Consider the following 16,136-nt stretch of genomic DNA (forward strand, 5'->3'; position numbering starts at 1 on the left):
AATGTGACCTTGTAGCCACCCGCTAGGATGGGACCAATGGCTGCCACTGAGAACGTCTGCACCTCGTCCACACGTCGAGCTACTTCCACTTTATATCCAATGACAGGAGCACCATTGACGCCCTCGGGTTTGACGTTTAATGGTGGGAAGAACTGCACACGCATCGATGTGTCACTAGCTGGAGATACCAGAATCTTCTCGGGTGGACCGGGGACGTCCTCTGGCACGAAGAACTCGGCGTTGACGGTGGACACAACTAGCACCGTGAGGAGTAGCAGTAGCGTAAGACTAGCCCATTGTGCGGAGACGTAGAGCATCTTGGCGAACGGATGCGACTTGTAGTGGCATATCCATATCTCTCTGGACTATTTTTTTTTCGGGGACCCGCATCTTGATTCCAGTATGCTTCTAAATTAAAATCCCATACATCGACCCGGGACCCGCGTCGGTTTGTGATGCGTTACGTTGCGATCGACCTAAAGTAGCGCTTAAAAAGCATCTTTTTATGAAGAAAACTTCTTTCTTTAGAAAAGCGTTTTTCACTGAAGTGTTCACGTACACAAGCCAAGGAGATCATGGTGCGAAAGGGCCGCGCGAAGGAGAACGTCGCCGGCGAGCGGTACGACTCCAATGCCATCCCGATGGCGCAGCCGGCACCTAGTCGTACGCGTCCTCACCCCGGACAATTCAACCCAGCGGACCTCATGGGTATGTTAGGCGGTGGTGGCGGCGGAGGAATGCCCGATATGTCGCAAATGATGGAGATGATGCAGGGTATGGGGGGTGGCATGCCCGGAATGCCCCCAATGGGAGGTATGCCCGGTATGGGAGGTATGCCAATGCCCGGTATGGGGGGTATGCCGATGGGTGGTATGCCCGGTATGTCCGGTATGATGCCGCCCATGGAGCCCGTGCGGCCCAAGATCATTTACGCTTATGGACTGGCTGAGGGCACCCCCACGTCGACTTTCATGACCTTCTACCCCAACTACATCGACAACAAGAAGACGGTGCAGCAGGGCCGTCGTATCCCCAAGCAGAACGCATGTGAGACCCCGATAGCCGACGAAATGTCGGAAGTTTGCACGTATTTCAAGCTACCGCACGTGCTCGAGCCGGCCAAAAAGTATCCGCGCGACTGGCTCGTCTCGGGTCGTATCCGCGTACGTCTTGTGCGCGACAATGGCACACCTGAGAACCCAGACATCCCGAACCGCAAGACGCTCATGATCAAGATGGCCGAGCTTATCCCCAAGCTGCAGTCTCGCAAGGTGCGACTGGAGAAGGAGGCCGAAGAGGCCAAGAAGAAGGCAGCGGCTGCAGCTGGAGCTGCGACAACGTCTGGCGGTGGCAAGAAGAAGGGAAAGAAGAAAGGCAGGAGATAAACGTAGCACTAGAGCTGAGGAGCTACATCAGAGGCTAGAGCCTATGGTAGGGTCAATACAGGACCGTTCACGCTTCATTTTTGTGTCGTTGATCTCCACTTGAGCCACGTCTACTGCAGTTGAATTGCTTTACTTAGAGCCAGGAGGACCACGACCTCTTCCTCGGCCGCGTCCACGACCAGGAGCAGCAGGTCGTGCAAATTCGCGCGGTTTAAGCTCTTCCTCGGTCTTAGGAGCCAGCTCCGAGCGAATATCATCTACGGCACTGGAAGGGTTGTTGATCTCAATCTGAAAGGCAGACAACACGTCAGTGGGCTGTATAACAAGGTACAGTCATAGTGCGGCTACGCACCGTGTGGTCAAACTTGATGTGAAGTTGTTCGTTGGCGACAGAGAGAACCGTAGCTTTGCAGGTCGAGTAGACCATTTTCAGACGCACAGGCGAGTCTTCAGGACACACATACATGAAAACTACCAGACAATCGTGTTATTAAACGTCCAGTGTTCGTGAAATAACGCCAAAATAACGTACTCAGTGCCGACGTGGCTCCGGACGCCACCGGTCCGCGGTAGCGATACGCCACGAAGCTCGGAGTGCGACGGTCCAGCGTTGATGGCACGTCAATCAGCTCTACGTTCTCCAGACTCTTCACCACCTCGACACTCTCGTTATCCTCGCTCAATTTCTACAAAAATTAATGAATCAGCATTCTTCAATCCAAACCAGACCTTCTTAACTCACCATAGCGATCCAGTCGAACTTGTTATCCTGCAACAGTCTCAGCTTATCACGCACGTTCTGCGTGATCTCAAAGGGTACGACACCCATCGCGCTGGACTTGACGTTCGTATCACGCTCCAACAATGCCGCTTCCTTAAGCAGCCGCTCCGACTCGGACAGAGGTGCGTCCGCCGCCTGCTTCTTCCTCGCCTCCAAAAAACTCTCCCACGTCACTTCGCTCTGCACAAAATTGCACAGTAATCAGTATTAATTTCTTTACCTTCTGCTCTTAATAGCCCAGCAACGTGCCAGTTCGGTGGCGTGGAATTCTCCTGAGAAATAGTTGAGTCCAAGTTGCTTCTTGAGCGAGTCACGCGACGACGAGTAGAGCATACGATCACGCACGCTCACGCTCTCAGGGACAAAAGCCAATAGTACCCAACGCAGCGCAGCCACATTCGTGTCCGGGCACAGCAGCACGAACGCTGCCTGTTCCGCATTGAGGTTGGCTGTCACAAGCTGCTCTACGTCATTGCGCGGCTCCGACGTCGCAGGCCCCGCTGCGCTTAGCACAAACGACTCGCCCTCAATAGACACCTTGACAAAGCGGAGCTTGCCACTCTGTGCGTCGGCGAACGCGCGCTCGAGCTCTGCACTTAGCAGGAGGTTCGCCCGCGCCATGATCAGATCAGATCGGGGGGAGCTCTTCGAGTATGCAGATAAAGAGGATTACGGCAGCTAGAACCCTCTTTATATTGATATCAGAACGAGTAAACCCCTTTATCATGATAAAAAATGAAACAAGATAAACAAGTTCGAACTCTTTGAGTTTGTTTTCGGCAATATCTCAAAGAGTAGACGAATAAGTTTCCTACGATCACTCCGACGCCTTGAAAAACTGTCAACAAAACACTCGTGAGCGTCATCAACTTTGATCAACTCCATAAACGCAGCTACTTGACTTACCGCATCGTCGGCGTATGCGAACTCGAGGCAGTGTAGGGCACCAGAAAAGAGTCGCTTCCGCATGGGGGCGTTCTCCTTCAGGCCAAATATGATGATACGCGCTTGTGTCAAGTAATCTTCGCTGCTCTCCTTGAAGCGCTCGAACAATGCGGCCTGCCAAAACATACCCGAACAACACAACCGAGTCAGCTTCTAAGTGTCCGGCCACTAACGAATAGTCGATCAACGCACCTCAATTTCCGTTGCCAGGTCAGCACGCTTTGCTCCGTCCTGGTCGAGGATCTCGCTCAGCATGTTCACAAAGATCGTTCGGTTCTTGTCCATGTGTTCAGGTGCTTCAAACATATCTGTGTCTTTCACTGCGCCATCATCAGTCTTCTCCGTCTTCACTGGAACCGCTGATCGCTCTTCCTTGACTGCTCCCACCTCAGCAGCAGCAGATCCCTCCGTTTTCACTACTTCATGCTCCGCAACTGCTGGCTGTGCTGCCACATTTTCCACGGGTTTATTCGCTTCTTTCACTTCAGCATCCTTCGATTCCTTCGATTCTTCTGCTTTCGTTGTGGGCAACGCATTCACAGCAGAAGAAGCAGCCTTATCCTTCGCAGCAGAGTCTTCCTTACCACCACTGTTCTCTGGAGATGATACCTTTGTCTGCTCTTCTGTCTTCACTGCACTCCCATTCTCCGCTTTCCGCTTCTTGATGCCAGAAGCCGCAGTGTCTTGGTGGCCTTTCTTGCCCAAATGGGTGATCTCTGTGTCATTGTTCAAAATGTTCATCATGTGCTTGCGAAGCGCGCTCGCCGTCTTGCCGACCGTTTGATTCGAGCTCTTGCGCAGCAGCGCAATGATCGCTGCCAGTCCCGATCGCTCCACGTCCGAGCGATACATGAGCGTTTCTTTGAAAAGCTCCTGCATCATAACGACCAGCTCGTCGTTATTCCGCGACGATTCCTTCATGTGTAGCCGCGTCATCTTACTGGCGAACGAGGCCAAGTCGCCCACCTTGTAGTCTCCCTTGTCCTTCTTGGTCTTGCTCTTCGGTCCATTCAGCTTCTTCTTGGCTGCTTCCTCCGTCATCTCGCGAATATCGGCTGACTTGACGGTCTTATGGGGGACCACCAGCTCAATCTCCTTCTTGCGCTTGCTATCAATGTCCGAACCGTTCAACTTGTGTTTTGTCGTGGCTTTCGGTGCCTTCTTAACAGAAGCTCCCGCTGCATTGACGACGTCATCCGCTCCTTTCTTCTTGGGCGTCTTGCGACTTGCCACCTTCGCCTTAATCTCCTCCTTGCTCAGCGGTGGTGTCGTTTCCTCCTCCTCTTCTTGTGTAATCGCAGGCGTAGCTTCCTTTTCGTCTGTCACTTCCTCCGTCTCGTCCTTTGTCAATCGCTTCTTGGGGGTTTTCGTTGGCGTAGCCTTGGGCGCTGTCTTGGCCTTGGGAGGTCGACCAGGCTTTCGCTTCACAGGGGTAGGCATATCTGCTGGCTGCTGTACTGCTACCATCTCTACAGGCTTCAATAGACCGTCCGCTCTGTCCTCAATCGGCAGCTTGGTCTCTTTCTGAATTAAACACAGAAAACAGAGCGTTTAGTCCTCTATAAGCAGCAATTTGCACTCATACCACGTACATCTGCCACTTCAATTGCCAACATGAGCTTAGCACGTCGCTTGGGAGCCTTCGAGTCCTTCTCCGGGTATCCTTCGCGGTATTTATTCTTTGTATCGTCCCATGACTCGATCATCTTGAAGGAGATGGGGGCGTAATTGTTGGATACGTAGAAAAACACCAGAAATTTAGTCTCCAGGTGCTTCATGGCCGTCTCCTGCAGCTTCTTGGGTAACAAACGTGGGTCCGTGATGATACAGGGCCAGAACGGGTAGCCTGCCATCTTGGCCCATACAATCTGGCCGAATCTGCCCTTGACATCGTCACTTAGAGCCGCCACCTTTTTCTCCACCTCCCTTTGCTCCTCGACCGCGTCGTCTTCGGTCTCAATCGCAGCCTTCTTTCTACGGCCAGGCTTGGGGCCTCGTTTGGCTCCCTTCGTGGTTTTTGCGCGTTTTTTAGGGTGTTTCTCAGGCTCTGACTCGGTATCGTCGCCCTCCGTCTCTTTGGGCTGCTTGGCCACGCGGGGACTCGACGTGCGGCGCTTGAGCGGCGTCGCGGCCTGTTCGTCGCCCGCCTTGGGCTTTTCTTCGTGCTTCGTGGCCGCCTCCTCGGCCACTTTCGCGTCAACCGTCATCTTCTCGGTCGGTTCTGCGTTTTCGACCACTTTAGCGGGCGTAGGTGTTGCCGGAGCCGCCTCCACAGCCGCGTCCTGCTCGCTCATCCCTTTGGCTCGGATTTTTCCTTGTGCGAGGCGACAAGGGCAGCCACTAGGCTGGCCGATATTTTGACTTGAAGTTTGTATGCTGGATCTTCCACGTTCTTGAATGTGGTGTTCAAAACATGAAATTTTGAGTACCCTAGAAAACGGATTATTGGCAAGGTCTACACAGAGAATTTGTATGGAGTGAATTGAAGATGGAAACCCCTTCAACATGAGCGTAAATGAGTGACGGAACATGAGCAAGATGAGAACAGTGTATGTTTGGGTTGCCTTGAGAGTGTATTAACGTGTCGCCGTTATGACAGAAGCTATCGGTCGCATTAACCAGGTGCCATCGCATAACACCGTCGTCTATTCCATGCGTCCACATCCGCACAGCGGAGCCACTAGCACCCTGCAAGAATACTCCAAAACTTCATCGAAAAGAACCAAAGAGTTGCAGCTTGTGATTCAGCATCAACTGACCATCCAGGTACAAGACGCTTAGTCCCAGCCGCTGCTGGCAGCGGGGGCGGCGGCGTCCCAGTTGGAAGCAGCGCCAGCCTCGCCCGACCACTCGGTGTTGCCCGAGGCGGTCCACTCAGCCGCAGGGGCGGCGGGGGCAGCAGGCTCAGCGGCGTACAGGGCGGGCTCCGCAGGGGTCTGCGGGGCGGCGTCACCCCAGCCAGCGCGGGTCTGGGCCTCCTCGGCAGCGGTGGCCTGAGCCTCCTCAGCCTTCTTGAGCTCCTCCGGGTCACGGTACAGGAACAGGTCCACAGCCACGTCCCAAGGCAGAGCACGCGAGATCGTGCCACGCAGACGCAGCACCTCACGGGCGAGCAGCCAGTAGAGCAGACCGATGGACAGCTTGCCCTTGTTGTTGGCCGGGATGGCAACGTCCACGAACTGCAGAGGCGAGTCCGAGTCGCAGAAGGCGATCACGGGCACGTTGACGAACGACGACTCACGCACGGCCTGCGAGTCGGTGCGCGGGTCCGTGATGATGAGCAGACGCGGCTCGCGGAACTGCTTGGTGATCTGGTTGGTGAACGTGCCGGGCGTGAAGCGGCTGGCAATAGCCTGGCAGCCGGTGTGCTGGGCGAACTTAAGCACAGCGCGCTGGCCGTACGGGCGGGCCGAGATGGCAATCACGTCCTCCGGGTTCTCGACGGCCACGATCACGCGAGCAGCGAGCATGAGCTTCTCCCACGTCTTGCCCACGTTAATGATGTGGATGCCGTCGTTACGGCGGCGCCAGATGTAGTCCGCCATCTTGGAGTCGGCATTGCGCGTGCCGATGTGGACCTGGGCGGCCAGCATCATCTTGATGTCCTCCTCACGTTGGGTAGCCATTGCTGCGATTTGATTCCTGTTCTTTTCAAAGAGCGATGAATTGTGCTCGGCGGCATTTAGGACCGACTCGGTCAAAGAGCTCTCGACCACCAACCAAACAGTCGATCGGACATAAGCGAGTTCGGTCCCGTCGCTATTTTGATATTGGTGTGGAGCACGTATTCTGATGAGGATGTACACCAATGTATCCATTATCAGATACGTCGACACGATCTGGTGTCAACGTGAGCATTGCCTTTTTTCCTCTAACATGGCGGAGAGCAGCGATCGGAGCGGCGATGCAGTTCGCGCTAATGGCAGAGACTTTAACGTCCAACTGGCGTTGCAGCCTGTTGTAGCCGACGTGTTGGAGCAGTTGACGGAGCTGTGGCAGGCGTTTGGTCTGAATGATGAGGAACAATTGCAGCAAAAGAAGCTTCTGGTCGCTACGATCAAGAAAAGCTGCCAGAACAGAGTGGTTAATTGGCGCAAGGAGGTCGAGCGCGCAACGACTCGCATAGCGGAGTTGGAGACGGAAGTTCAGACCATCACGGCGCAGTTCCAGGGCAACGAGGTTCGGAAAGACAGACGAACTTTGGTATTTGTAGGGACTGAGTTAGCTCACTGTGTAATGATAGTCAACTGGATGGTGCATCCAGTCCCTAGACGAGCTGTGTGGCGGTGCGCTCCGCGACCGACTTGCTGCGCTTGAGATGGAGTTTAAATTCCTGGACAGCGTACGGTGGCTCGATGTTTTGTTGCTCTGTACGTTCGGAGGTAGTGCTCATGTTGTTCCGAATCAGGTTCGCACTAGTCGCTTGGCTGAGGTTACCAAACTACGAGATCAGTTGAGTCTGATGGACAGGAAGTTGGGCACCACGTCCGTTTTGGTGCGTGGTAGTCTACCACTGGAAGAGTACGATAGAGTATCTATCTTAGTGTTAAAGTGTTAATGCTGCTGTTTGTAGCGCTCGGATGTATCTATCCTCAGTGAAGATTACAAGGCAGCACTACAGGAAATCGTCAAGAACAAGTCACGAGAAGTGGTGAGCGATAGTTGCATTATGATCGTGCCCTGTTCTTTCTAACGTGACCCGGGTTGTCATTTGAGCAGCACACACGACGAGCTGCTCTTCTAGAGGCCGTAAGCGAATGCGTAAAGCTCGCTCAAGAGCTGCAAGTAGAACCCGACCACACGTTTGCACCGGACATCAACGATCGCCTGAAGGTAATGGGGCAATGCCTGTGGTTTGTGGATTCTACTGTGTCATATCCTTCGATTTGCTCTTTAGAAGCGAGATTTGTCGGTTGAAATGCTCCAGAAGATCTCACTGAGAACTGTCGAGCTGCGAGAGCTCAAGGTCAACCACGAACTACGTCTAGCGGAGATGATTGGGCAAATCCATGAGCTTTGGCGCGAGCTGCAGGTGGGTAAATAGAAACATTGTGTTGAGTATTTTACGCTAAGTGTCTGAGTGTAGATTTCGGAAGAAGAGCGGGAACGTTTCCGGGAAGCTGTGCGTGGAGTTGGTAAAGCTACTCTCGCATCGGTGAGTTGCACATATTCGCGAGGAAATAGTGCAAATGGCTGACGCTCTGTAGTGCGAGGCGGAGTTGACGAGACTCCAACGTCACCACAAACGCTTTGCTGCGACTGCTGTTGAGGTTTCCAAACTGCGAAATGCCATAACAGAGCACTGGGACCTACTGGGATACAGCTCTGATCAGCGCAAATACTTCGCTAGTATGATGATGAAACCTGACTCAGAGCTGTCCTACAAGGTCTTTCGCGCTCACGAGAAAGCGCTGGAACGTCTGAAGCGTCAAACATCAATAATGAGAGAACTCATAATTGTACGTATTGTCGCATTGATGTTACTCCTACGAACACTGATCAATGTTGGTACTGCACTGATAGTACGTTACCAAGCGAGAGGAGATCCTACAAGCTCGCGCAGAGTATGTATCATATAAAACGGACTCGCGATATCTATTTGTTTTAACGTTCTAACGTACCCAGACATGGTGTTCCTGACGAAAGAACTCGTCTGCGCATCGAGAGAGAACTGCCGAAATACACCACGATACTGCTGAACCGTATTGCGAAGTATGAAAACGAAACTGGCATCCCGTTTTGCTGGAAAGGTATTGGTAACGGTATACGAGCAACGTTTAGAGTTAAGGAGTCTAACCCATGCTCCACTTGTAGGTGAACGGTACTTGGAACAGATACACTCGGACGATCGATACGACAAGAAGAAAAAGGCGACAAACAGCATTGGTCAAAGCAGTCTAGCCAGCTCTAAAGGCAATGACAGCCGACGTCGCATTCAGGTGACACGTTCCGTTAAATCAATGGTTGTTGTATGTTAGTGACGTGTCTTGATGCATGCTTGTGTCTATAGCTCACCAATCGGTACTCGATTGAGGAATGCGCGCCCCCACGCATCTCCAGCATGGAGGAACAACTTCGACGTCGTCGATCTGACCCGCAAGCACCGGAGCGTTCCCGGTGGCGCAACTTTATCCGAAGCACGTTTCCGAAACGAAATGTGGTGGCGTAGGTGTTACCAAACCTTCTGCGACGAGTAGTGCCTAACATTCGCAAGATTCTTATCTTCCAGACCTCCATCATGCACACTACATGTAGCTATCCGGATATTACCCTCTGAAAAGGGAGAGATTTAACAAACGTGTTTTTCTCATTGCCACTCGTTGTAGTCTATCTACTTCTCACGAACCTCCCCCTAACGCTAGAAGCTCTTTCTTCGGTCGAGATAGACTCGTAGTCGAGTTCCGCTTAAATTCACACCACCGGATTAATGCTAGTCCAGATGGCTCCCATCGAGTCAAGCTCGTTACCGCTGTATCCGACGAAGCCGCCCAACTGATAACCCTCTAGTGCGCTGTCCTTACCCATTCTGTCCGCATCGACCGCCGGGGTTCCACCAGAAATGGTGCGCTTCTTGTCGGTGGTGAACTCGACGTACATGAGACGCGTTTTGCGGTAGTACTTGCCCCAGTGCGCCTGGACGCCGATGATGTGCTCACCCTGGTCTAGCTGGAGGGTTTCCGAGTCACCGCCCTTGCCACCGTGGTACAAGATAGTCGTTTGCCCGGTGAGATCCGTCACGTTGAGGCTGACGGCATCCACACGGTCAGCAGATCGAACCGTGATGGAGTTCACAATTTGACCAGGTGAAACGAGGTCCAGGTCCGAGTACTTATCGCCGTGGGGTCCACCGAAAGTCTCACCGAGAAGAATGCCTTTGTCCAAAGCAGACGCAGTGCCTGTAACGAGCGCCAATGTCGCGAGAACCTGGAAGATAAACTTCATTGTTGTCTTTGCCTTGCTGGAAGGAGGAGAAATCGATAATGAGCTCAATGTCGCTCAGGCATTTACTGCATTACCCAACTAGGGTAACCCTAGAATCACTCATTCCCGAAGGCGGTGCGTGATGGGATTGAACTGCGCGTGGCGCGAGAGTCTAGATAACCGACATTCGGTGCGTGGACTGATCAGGATAATAATTAGGATCGACCAAACTGTCTTTCAGTCCTGCTCTGTAAAAACGCGACCAATCAAACATTATGGGATGCCGATGCAAATCGAAAAAGTGACCAATTGACAAAAGAATTTATTGATAATTCACTTTTATTGAGCATGAGAAAATTTGTTTGCTCCATGGTATTTCACATTTTCTGATGCGAAATTGGAGGTATTCTAGTCAGCAAAAATCACTCAAACTCACCATAAATGTGACCATTTAGCCTGAGGCAGACTAATTGAGACATACACATGTAGTATTAGGTAAACTGGTGTTATTTTGCTGAAATACGCGCATGGGAGCTCCGTTTAACATAGCAAATTGGAAGCAGTTCTACGCCATCAACTTTTCAACGACACAAAAGTAAATAGACTTCCATTTGGTGCGTTGTTCTAAAAATACTAAGAGGTGTGCAAAAAATACTCCTGATTGCCAGGTCGATAAAGTTGAGGGTAGAACAATGGAGCGTTTGTTCTTTGTGGTGGGGCATGCAGACTACCACTTACATATTCAACCATTACTGAATATTTATAAAGTACAATGAACATATTTTAGACAGAATTACGGTTTTGGGATGGTTATACACAGGACTTCTCAATGAGAGCTTTGATGTACAATCCACTATGTCTATGGATAGCACAGGTTAACCTGGGAGTATAGGGATTGTTTTAAAGCAATCAGTATTTTGTAGTCGATTTTGTACATGTACCTCTAATTAACGAGAATGAAGCAATCGTTTATTCCAACCGCAGGTAGCGGGAGCGTGGCTCATTATTCGGTCGCAACGCTAGCGATTACATAAATCACCGCGCCATGCATAAAATTTGGACGCAACAATAGAACTCATAATATGTACCTCGGCTGTGAGGGTCATAACCGCAATAAATAGAAGTACGAAATATAACATAAAGAGTGAGACTGAGCACTGTGTCGCAAACTCGGGAAGTGATCAAACGATCAAGCGATCGTTGGCATGAATTACCACAGCAAGTTGTGTGCTGAACAACTCCATCAAATGCGGGAATCGACACTCGTGATTTTCCCGTCCTGACTATCGCATTGCGGATACAGCTCATTAGATCGAATCGGATTTCTCGCTACTGTTGGGAAAGGACGCGTTGTATGGACCATCGCTCGAGGAGATTTTGTATGCCTAAGATATTCACGATAGACTGCGTACCACGATATAACGAAGCAAAACTTAACCGAAATAGAAAAGAAGAACAAGTTAGTCTGTTTATATCTAAAATAAAGAGGTACATTTTATTAAGATTAAGTTCTTTCTATCCTGTCAACTGTATCGCTTTCGTCCACTTTTCTCGCTTACGGTACAGACGAAACAAGTATAGCACCGAAACCACCTCGTTTCTTGTATTTAGAAACACTTCGGGATACAATCTTAAGTCCACATTCGATTATGGGGGTATTTGATCCGAACTATCGGGAAGCCAATCAGCAGGTTCATTTTTTAAACAGGGAAGTCAAACTAGAGTCGTCCAAATATCCGTTTTGGAAGCACACTATTGTGGTCTGACCTAGCATAACACAAACTGAAACAGTGAGCTTTCGAAATAGGGCACGATATTTTAGCCACACCGTAAACCGCGGCTTTAGTACGACAGTTTATGTATTGTTATTACTATCGAACTTGTACGTTGTACTAAGAATACTGACCACCAAATGCAAATATGTGGGCAATAAAAAAAGTGAAGACATTTTACATACATGATATCAGGCTTAATACTAAGGTGAATTACAACCAATACATTTCTAGCTCACACTTTTTTTTCTCGACTTAATGCTTTTATTGTACTTTGTAATGCGTTGTTTGATTGTTAAATAATATTTGTAATAACGCGCAGAATTATTTTAATAACGTTAGATAATAGCCTTAGGATCATTGCGGATTCTGTAGGGGCTGGCAATCCGTATATTCGATTCTTTGCAAACTTAATATTCATCATGAATATTAAGCATTAGGTACATGAATTTCATGTACCTAATGCTGGCAAATCATGACCTTGCGTTACCACAATCTCGACAGATATTGACCAATGGCGTGTGTACTATATCGTTGTACATGTACAGCAACAACCGGATCCGGAAATAAGCAGTTTTATACATGTACAATCTCGGAACATTCGAGAAACTTAAAAACCAAGGTAAACGACATCCACGAGACGAACCTAGCGCGGACACGCGCATTTTGACGTCCTCCTGCTCGAAGTTTTGATTGCTGTAAATAATGTAGCAGTTTTCTTTAATAAAGGGTGAACTCATGTGTTAATATCATCCTGTTGGTGCATGTAAGTACTTCTACTGATGATATGAAAATTGCACTCTCTTTTGTTATCTTACCAGTAATCGCCACGGTCATGTACATGTAAAAGTACGATTGGACTCCAACTTGGAGCCACCTGGGCACAAATAGTGGATTTGAAACTGTACTTAAAGGCTTCGATGCTAATACAACCAACAAATGTTTACGATACATGTATCTTTCTAGTACTAGTAATGCTCTGTGCGTCGTTCCCGTACATACAGTAGTAAAGCAACCTATTCTCGCGGGGGTGGACCATATGGGAAACAAACGCATTAGGTTTCAACCTGAAGATATTTGACAAAAGGAACATTGTTTCCGGGTTCCGGACTTCCGGATTCCGGAAGTTTATCAAAGGTCCGTGTGCACGAAAAACGGGGTGCAGTACTACAATAGTACCATTTTGAGAATACTGAAAGCTAGAATACCAGATTTCCATTTTACATACCTACGACACGCAGGAAGCAAATCAGAATGGGCAAAGCTTAGGGGAGCTGAATCTGCATATTACAATTGACTACTACTGCTACATGTATTAGCTGATGCTGGTGCACTTTGAGCAGTCATGTGGCTTAACCTTGTCTATGTAATTATTATGAGGAATTGTAAGCATCCTGTCTGATGCCATCTGCTTCACGGGATCGAGAGTTCAGATCACCTTGCCGAAATGATCACGCATAATTTAGAAACCTGTAATATCGATATACGTCACCTCTTTGATATTAAAATAGAACAAATAAATTGCAATTTTAACCCTCTTGTCCTACGTAGCTGCCTGGTGTGCGCTGAACGGACCTTCTGTGACTACCTCCTTCCTCCAACAATGGAGACCGATGTTGCTCGTGCCGCAGCCCGTTGGCTCTAACCTTTGACCATCAAGGGGGCACAACGAGGCGGGTATCGTGGAACCGTTGACCAACTCTGGGGTGTCTGGCGCTCGAGGCAGGTCAAGCACCGGACTACTACCGCACTGATTCTCAGCGAGCATCACGGCCACCACGGAGTTCATTTCGAAGGTCCAGGTTTCTCTCTTGCAAGCCTAAACACGAACCACCAAGTCTCCGGGAGGGAACTATGCAAGAGCCGCCTCAACTGGTGTCGCCTGGACGGAGCGTCACTCTCTTGCTGCGGGTTTCCTTGTCAACACACCGCGCTTGCGCGGCGCCTTTTGTGCCTGAAGAGTCATCCTCCGTGTCCTTCCTTGTCCTATCGCTGGGGAGCCCGCCCGAGGAGGAGGACCTTGATACTACTCGAGATCCGACCTAACGGCGGTGGGCCAAGCTGTCCGTCCTCCCGATGAAGCGATCCTCCTGGGAGGTGGTGGTGTCTTTGCCACCGAGTTCCCTCCCTCCCAGCCCCACAACCCCGCTCGTACAAACGCATCAGATAGATAGAACCCAGAATTTTATTTTCTTTCTAAGTCAATGCGATAATGTATGGCTTTCCCTCCGCAGATCGATACCTCGAAAAAATGCGAATGTGGCAAAATATTAAAGGATTCATTTGGTACTTGTATTGCACGAAATTGTGTGTAAAACACAACATGGACATGAATTAACCCCAGTTGGGCTGTACGTTTAATTCGTATCGAAGCACTAGTAACGTTATGCTGTAGACAACTATTTTGTGTGGCGGTACTGTACATTGCACATATGGCAAGGCGAGCTGCCAATCGAAGAGAAGGCGGCAACAACAGTAATTTACTTAGTAACGTTAATTTATAGCTCCGCTGGCCGAACTACCAATGCACAGCGTTGCCTGCTAGAACCCTGTAAGGCTATACATAGTAACGGTAGCGTTGCTTGCTAGGACCCTGTGGGGTTATATATAGTAACGGTACCCTGGAGTTTATGTCAGAAAAGCAAAGACGCGCACACTAGGAAAACTACGAGCTTGAATCAGAACTATAGTCGGCTATTGTTACAAATAGACCTAAAAAAAAGCTACCAAAATGAGACTGTTTCGATGTTACATGCTTGACGGGTAAATCTGTACTGCGAGCTGGTCTACAAAAAGAACATGATTTCTAAGAACCGATACGGGTGTTAATGCAGTCGTTAACAGATATAACAACCAATACTGTTATAAAGTTGTAACTTGGTCATACTCTCTATTGCGCTTTTAGCTTCAGCCTTGGTAAGTGTGCAAATATTAACCCCACAAAAGACTGACATAATTTGTATGGACTCGATCACCTGACTGATGTCACAACAACATTATGTGTGGATATTTTAGTAATCATAATGTCATTTTTAAATGCTACAATACAACGTTTGTCCACAGTATGAAGAATTTATCAGCCTCCTTAAGGTATCTACTCTCTCAGTCGAAATATGATAAGGGTACGCTAAAATATACGGTTTCAGCTGTGCTCACAGAGCAATGGCATCTCATTGCACCCATCAACGATATGATGAAGTTAAAGTTTGACAGCTTATCTTGCAGTACCCAGCACTCTGGCACCCTTCTCCACCAGTTACGTTAGCCTAAAAAAAATCATATCTGAGGAGCGTGACGCGCCGGAGCAAATTGTACTTGGCAGCATGGATCCTCGTGTGTGCGTTCTATCAAAATTTAGCTGTGCATGCGGAAATGACAAATAAGTCGACACTTTCATCATACGTATTTGGCAACCCTCAAGATGGTGATCAGGTTGTCCAGTCCTTTCTCCAAGAGATCTTTGATCGGCTTGACAAATGAAGCTCAAGCCAGCAAACACAGGCACCCATAGTTTGAGAAAAGGTGCTGCTACGTAGGTAACGTAAGTGGTCTATCGAAAGACTATGTCAACCGGCGCTGAAAGTGGTGCACACGGAAAAAGCGTAGTCGATGTGTATAACGACAACATCTTACCGTATCCAGATGGTTCTGTTGTTCGAGCATTGGCCACCCCTCTAGAACGATGTTGCTACGTGCTTAAAGAGGGTATTCAAGTCGTTACCGATGAATTGCTTGTCAATCAAGCCGGTTCGTAGTTAAGGATTAAGGAAGCTACGGGGCGGGGGTGGGGAGGGGCAAAAGTGTTGGCTCTGTCGCTGCTTTGGGTATCTCTGGTCCCAGATGGACGCTTGCTTTTGACCTACATCTGAATGTATTTAAGCAAGTATTGTGCATGCAAACACCGACGCTGGAGGAAACAGCACTGTGAATTCCGTTGAGTGCGCACTCCTACATACTACTGACGAAGGTGGACAACTTTTGCTTGTTCTGACATAGATATGGCAACTAATCTGAACATACTCCTGGCGCTCAAAGTAGCATGTCTACGGACAGCACCAGCAAAGAATTTGCATCCCTTCAATCGCAACATTTTAGCTTGCAGCGACAAGTTTCTAACTTGTTTAACAAGGTCCCCTCTCACGTACTGAAAGCCAGCGTAACCACTAAAACCGTCTTGTCGTACTAGGGTGTATTGATCTACAACCAATTGCACAGAGAGTAGCCCAGACCTGTCGTAGCTACCAAAGCAGATACAGAAGAACTGCTGTTCGAGGAGTTCACCACGTGGTGCTGTCAAAGCGTCCTAAGGGTTTGTACGAGTTGTGTTTGTGT

The 16,136-nt window shown here is 49.3% G+C and overlaps 8 protein-coding genes across 9 annotated transcripts; 2 read left to right on the forward strand and 6 right to left on the reverse strand.

Annotated features, from left to right (window-relative positions):
- Positions 1–8: 8 nt before the first annotated feature.
- On the reverse strand, positions 9–317 carry PPTG_24478 (hypothetical protein; the record flags this gene model as incomplete). The annotated part of the gene is made up of 1 exon (XM_008917349.1): positions 9–317. A coding segment is annotated over one exon (309 nt), but the record flags the coding sequence as incomplete, so codon positions are not given.
- A 217-nt stretch (positions 318–534) lies between these two features.
- On the forward strand, positions 535–1,484 carry PPTG_19074 (hypothetical protein; the record flags this gene model as incomplete). The annotated part of the gene is made up of 1 exon (XM_008917333.1): positions 535–1,484. A coding segment is annotated over one exon (851 nt), but the record flags the coding sequence as incomplete, so codon positions are not given.
- A 30-nt stretch (positions 1,485–1,514) lies between these two features.
- Positions 1,515–2,787, reverse strand: PPTG_19075 (hypothetical protein; the record flags this gene model as incomplete). The annotated part of the gene is made up of 5 exons (XM_008917334.1): positions 1,515–1,673; positions 1,738–1,856; positions 1,918–2,071; positions 2,128–2,346; positions 2,512–2,787. The coding sequence occupies 5 exons, from the start codon at positions 2,785–2,787 to the stop codon at positions 1,515–1,517; spliced, it is 927 nt and encodes a 308-aa protein (XP_008915582.1).
- A 102-nt stretch (positions 2,788–2,889) lies between these two features.
- PPTG_19076 (hypothetical protein) lies at positions 2,890–5,405 on the reverse strand (the record flags this gene model as incomplete). Its single annotated transcript, XM_008917335.1, has 3 exons — positions 2,890–3,225; positions 3,304–4,635; positions 4,704–5,405. 3 exons carry the CDS (start codon positions 5,403–5,405, stop codon positions 2,890–2,892), a joined length of 2,370 nt encoding a protein of 789 aa, XP_008915583.1.
- Positions 5,406–5,641: 236 nt separating this feature from the next.
- On the reverse strand, positions 5,642–6,867 carry PPTG_19077 (ribosomal protein S2). The gene has a single exon (XM_008917336.1). The coding sequence runs from the start codon at positions 6,735–6,737 to the stop codon at positions 5,889–5,891; it is 849 nt and encodes a 282-aa protein (XP_008915584.1). The 5' UTR covers positions 6,738–6,867; the 3' UTR covers positions 5,642–5,888.
- Positions 6,803–9,427, forward strand: PPTG_19078 (the record flags this gene model as incomplete). Of its 2 annotated transcripts, none has more annotated exons than XM_008917338.1 (12): positions 6,803–7,290; positions 7,355–7,453; positions 7,520–7,606; positions 7,685–7,762; positions 7,831–7,944; positions 8,012–8,143; positions 8,198–8,266; positions 8,319–8,570; positions 8,635–8,675; positions 8,737–8,861; positions 8,926–9,050; positions 9,122–9,427. In XM_008917338.1, the coding sequence occupies exons 1-12, from the start codon at positions 6,904–6,906 to the stop codon at positions 9,278–9,280; spliced, it is 1,668 nt and encodes a 555-aa protein (XP_008915586.1). In that variant the 5' UTR covers positions 6,803–6,903. The 2 variants fall into 2 exon arrangements, with proteins under 2 accessions (XP_008915586.1, XP_008915585.1); XM_008917337.1 differs by having other exon boundaries at positions 6,904–7,290; positions 8,009–8,143; positions 9,122–9,280.
- PPTG_19079 (hypothetical protein) lies at positions 9,392–10,289 on the reverse strand. The gene has a single exon (XM_008917339.1). It carries the CDS (start codon positions 10,051–10,053, stop codon positions 9,523–9,525), a length of 531 nt encoding a protein of 176 aa, XP_008915587.1. The 5' UTR covers positions 10,054–10,289; the 3' UTR covers positions 9,392–9,522.
- Positions 10,290–13,266: 2,977 nt separating this feature from the next.
- Positions 13,267–13,593, reverse strand: PPTG_24479 (hypothetical protein; the record flags this gene model as incomplete). The annotated part of the gene is made up of 2 exons (XM_008917350.1): positions 13,267–13,274; positions 13,380–13,593. 2 exons carry the CDS (start codon positions 13,591–13,593, stop codon positions 13,267–13,269), a joined length of 222 nt encoding a protein of 73 aa, XP_008915598.1.
- Positions 13,594–16,136: the final 2,543 nt, after the last annotated feature.

The sequence above is a fragment of the Phytophthora parasitica genome (assembly GCF_000247585.1).
Source record: "Phytophthora parasitica INRA-310 unplaced genomic scaffold supercont2.99, whole genome shotgun sequence".
Taxonomy (NCBI): Eukaryota; Oomycota; class Peronosporomycetes; order Peronosporales; family Peronosporaceae; genus Phytophthora; species Phytophthora nicotianae.

What these genes read in the sequence shown, in the direction of transcription:
- PPTG_19079 (XM_008917339.1), bottom strand. Translation starts at nt 10,053, where the DNA reads ATGAAGTTTATCTTCCAGGTTCTCGCGACATTGGCGCTCGTTACAGGC.
- PPTG_19077 (XM_008917336.1), bottom strand. Translation starts at nt 6,737, where the DNA reads ATGGCTACCCAACGTGAGGAGGACATCAAGATGATGCTGGCCGCCCAG.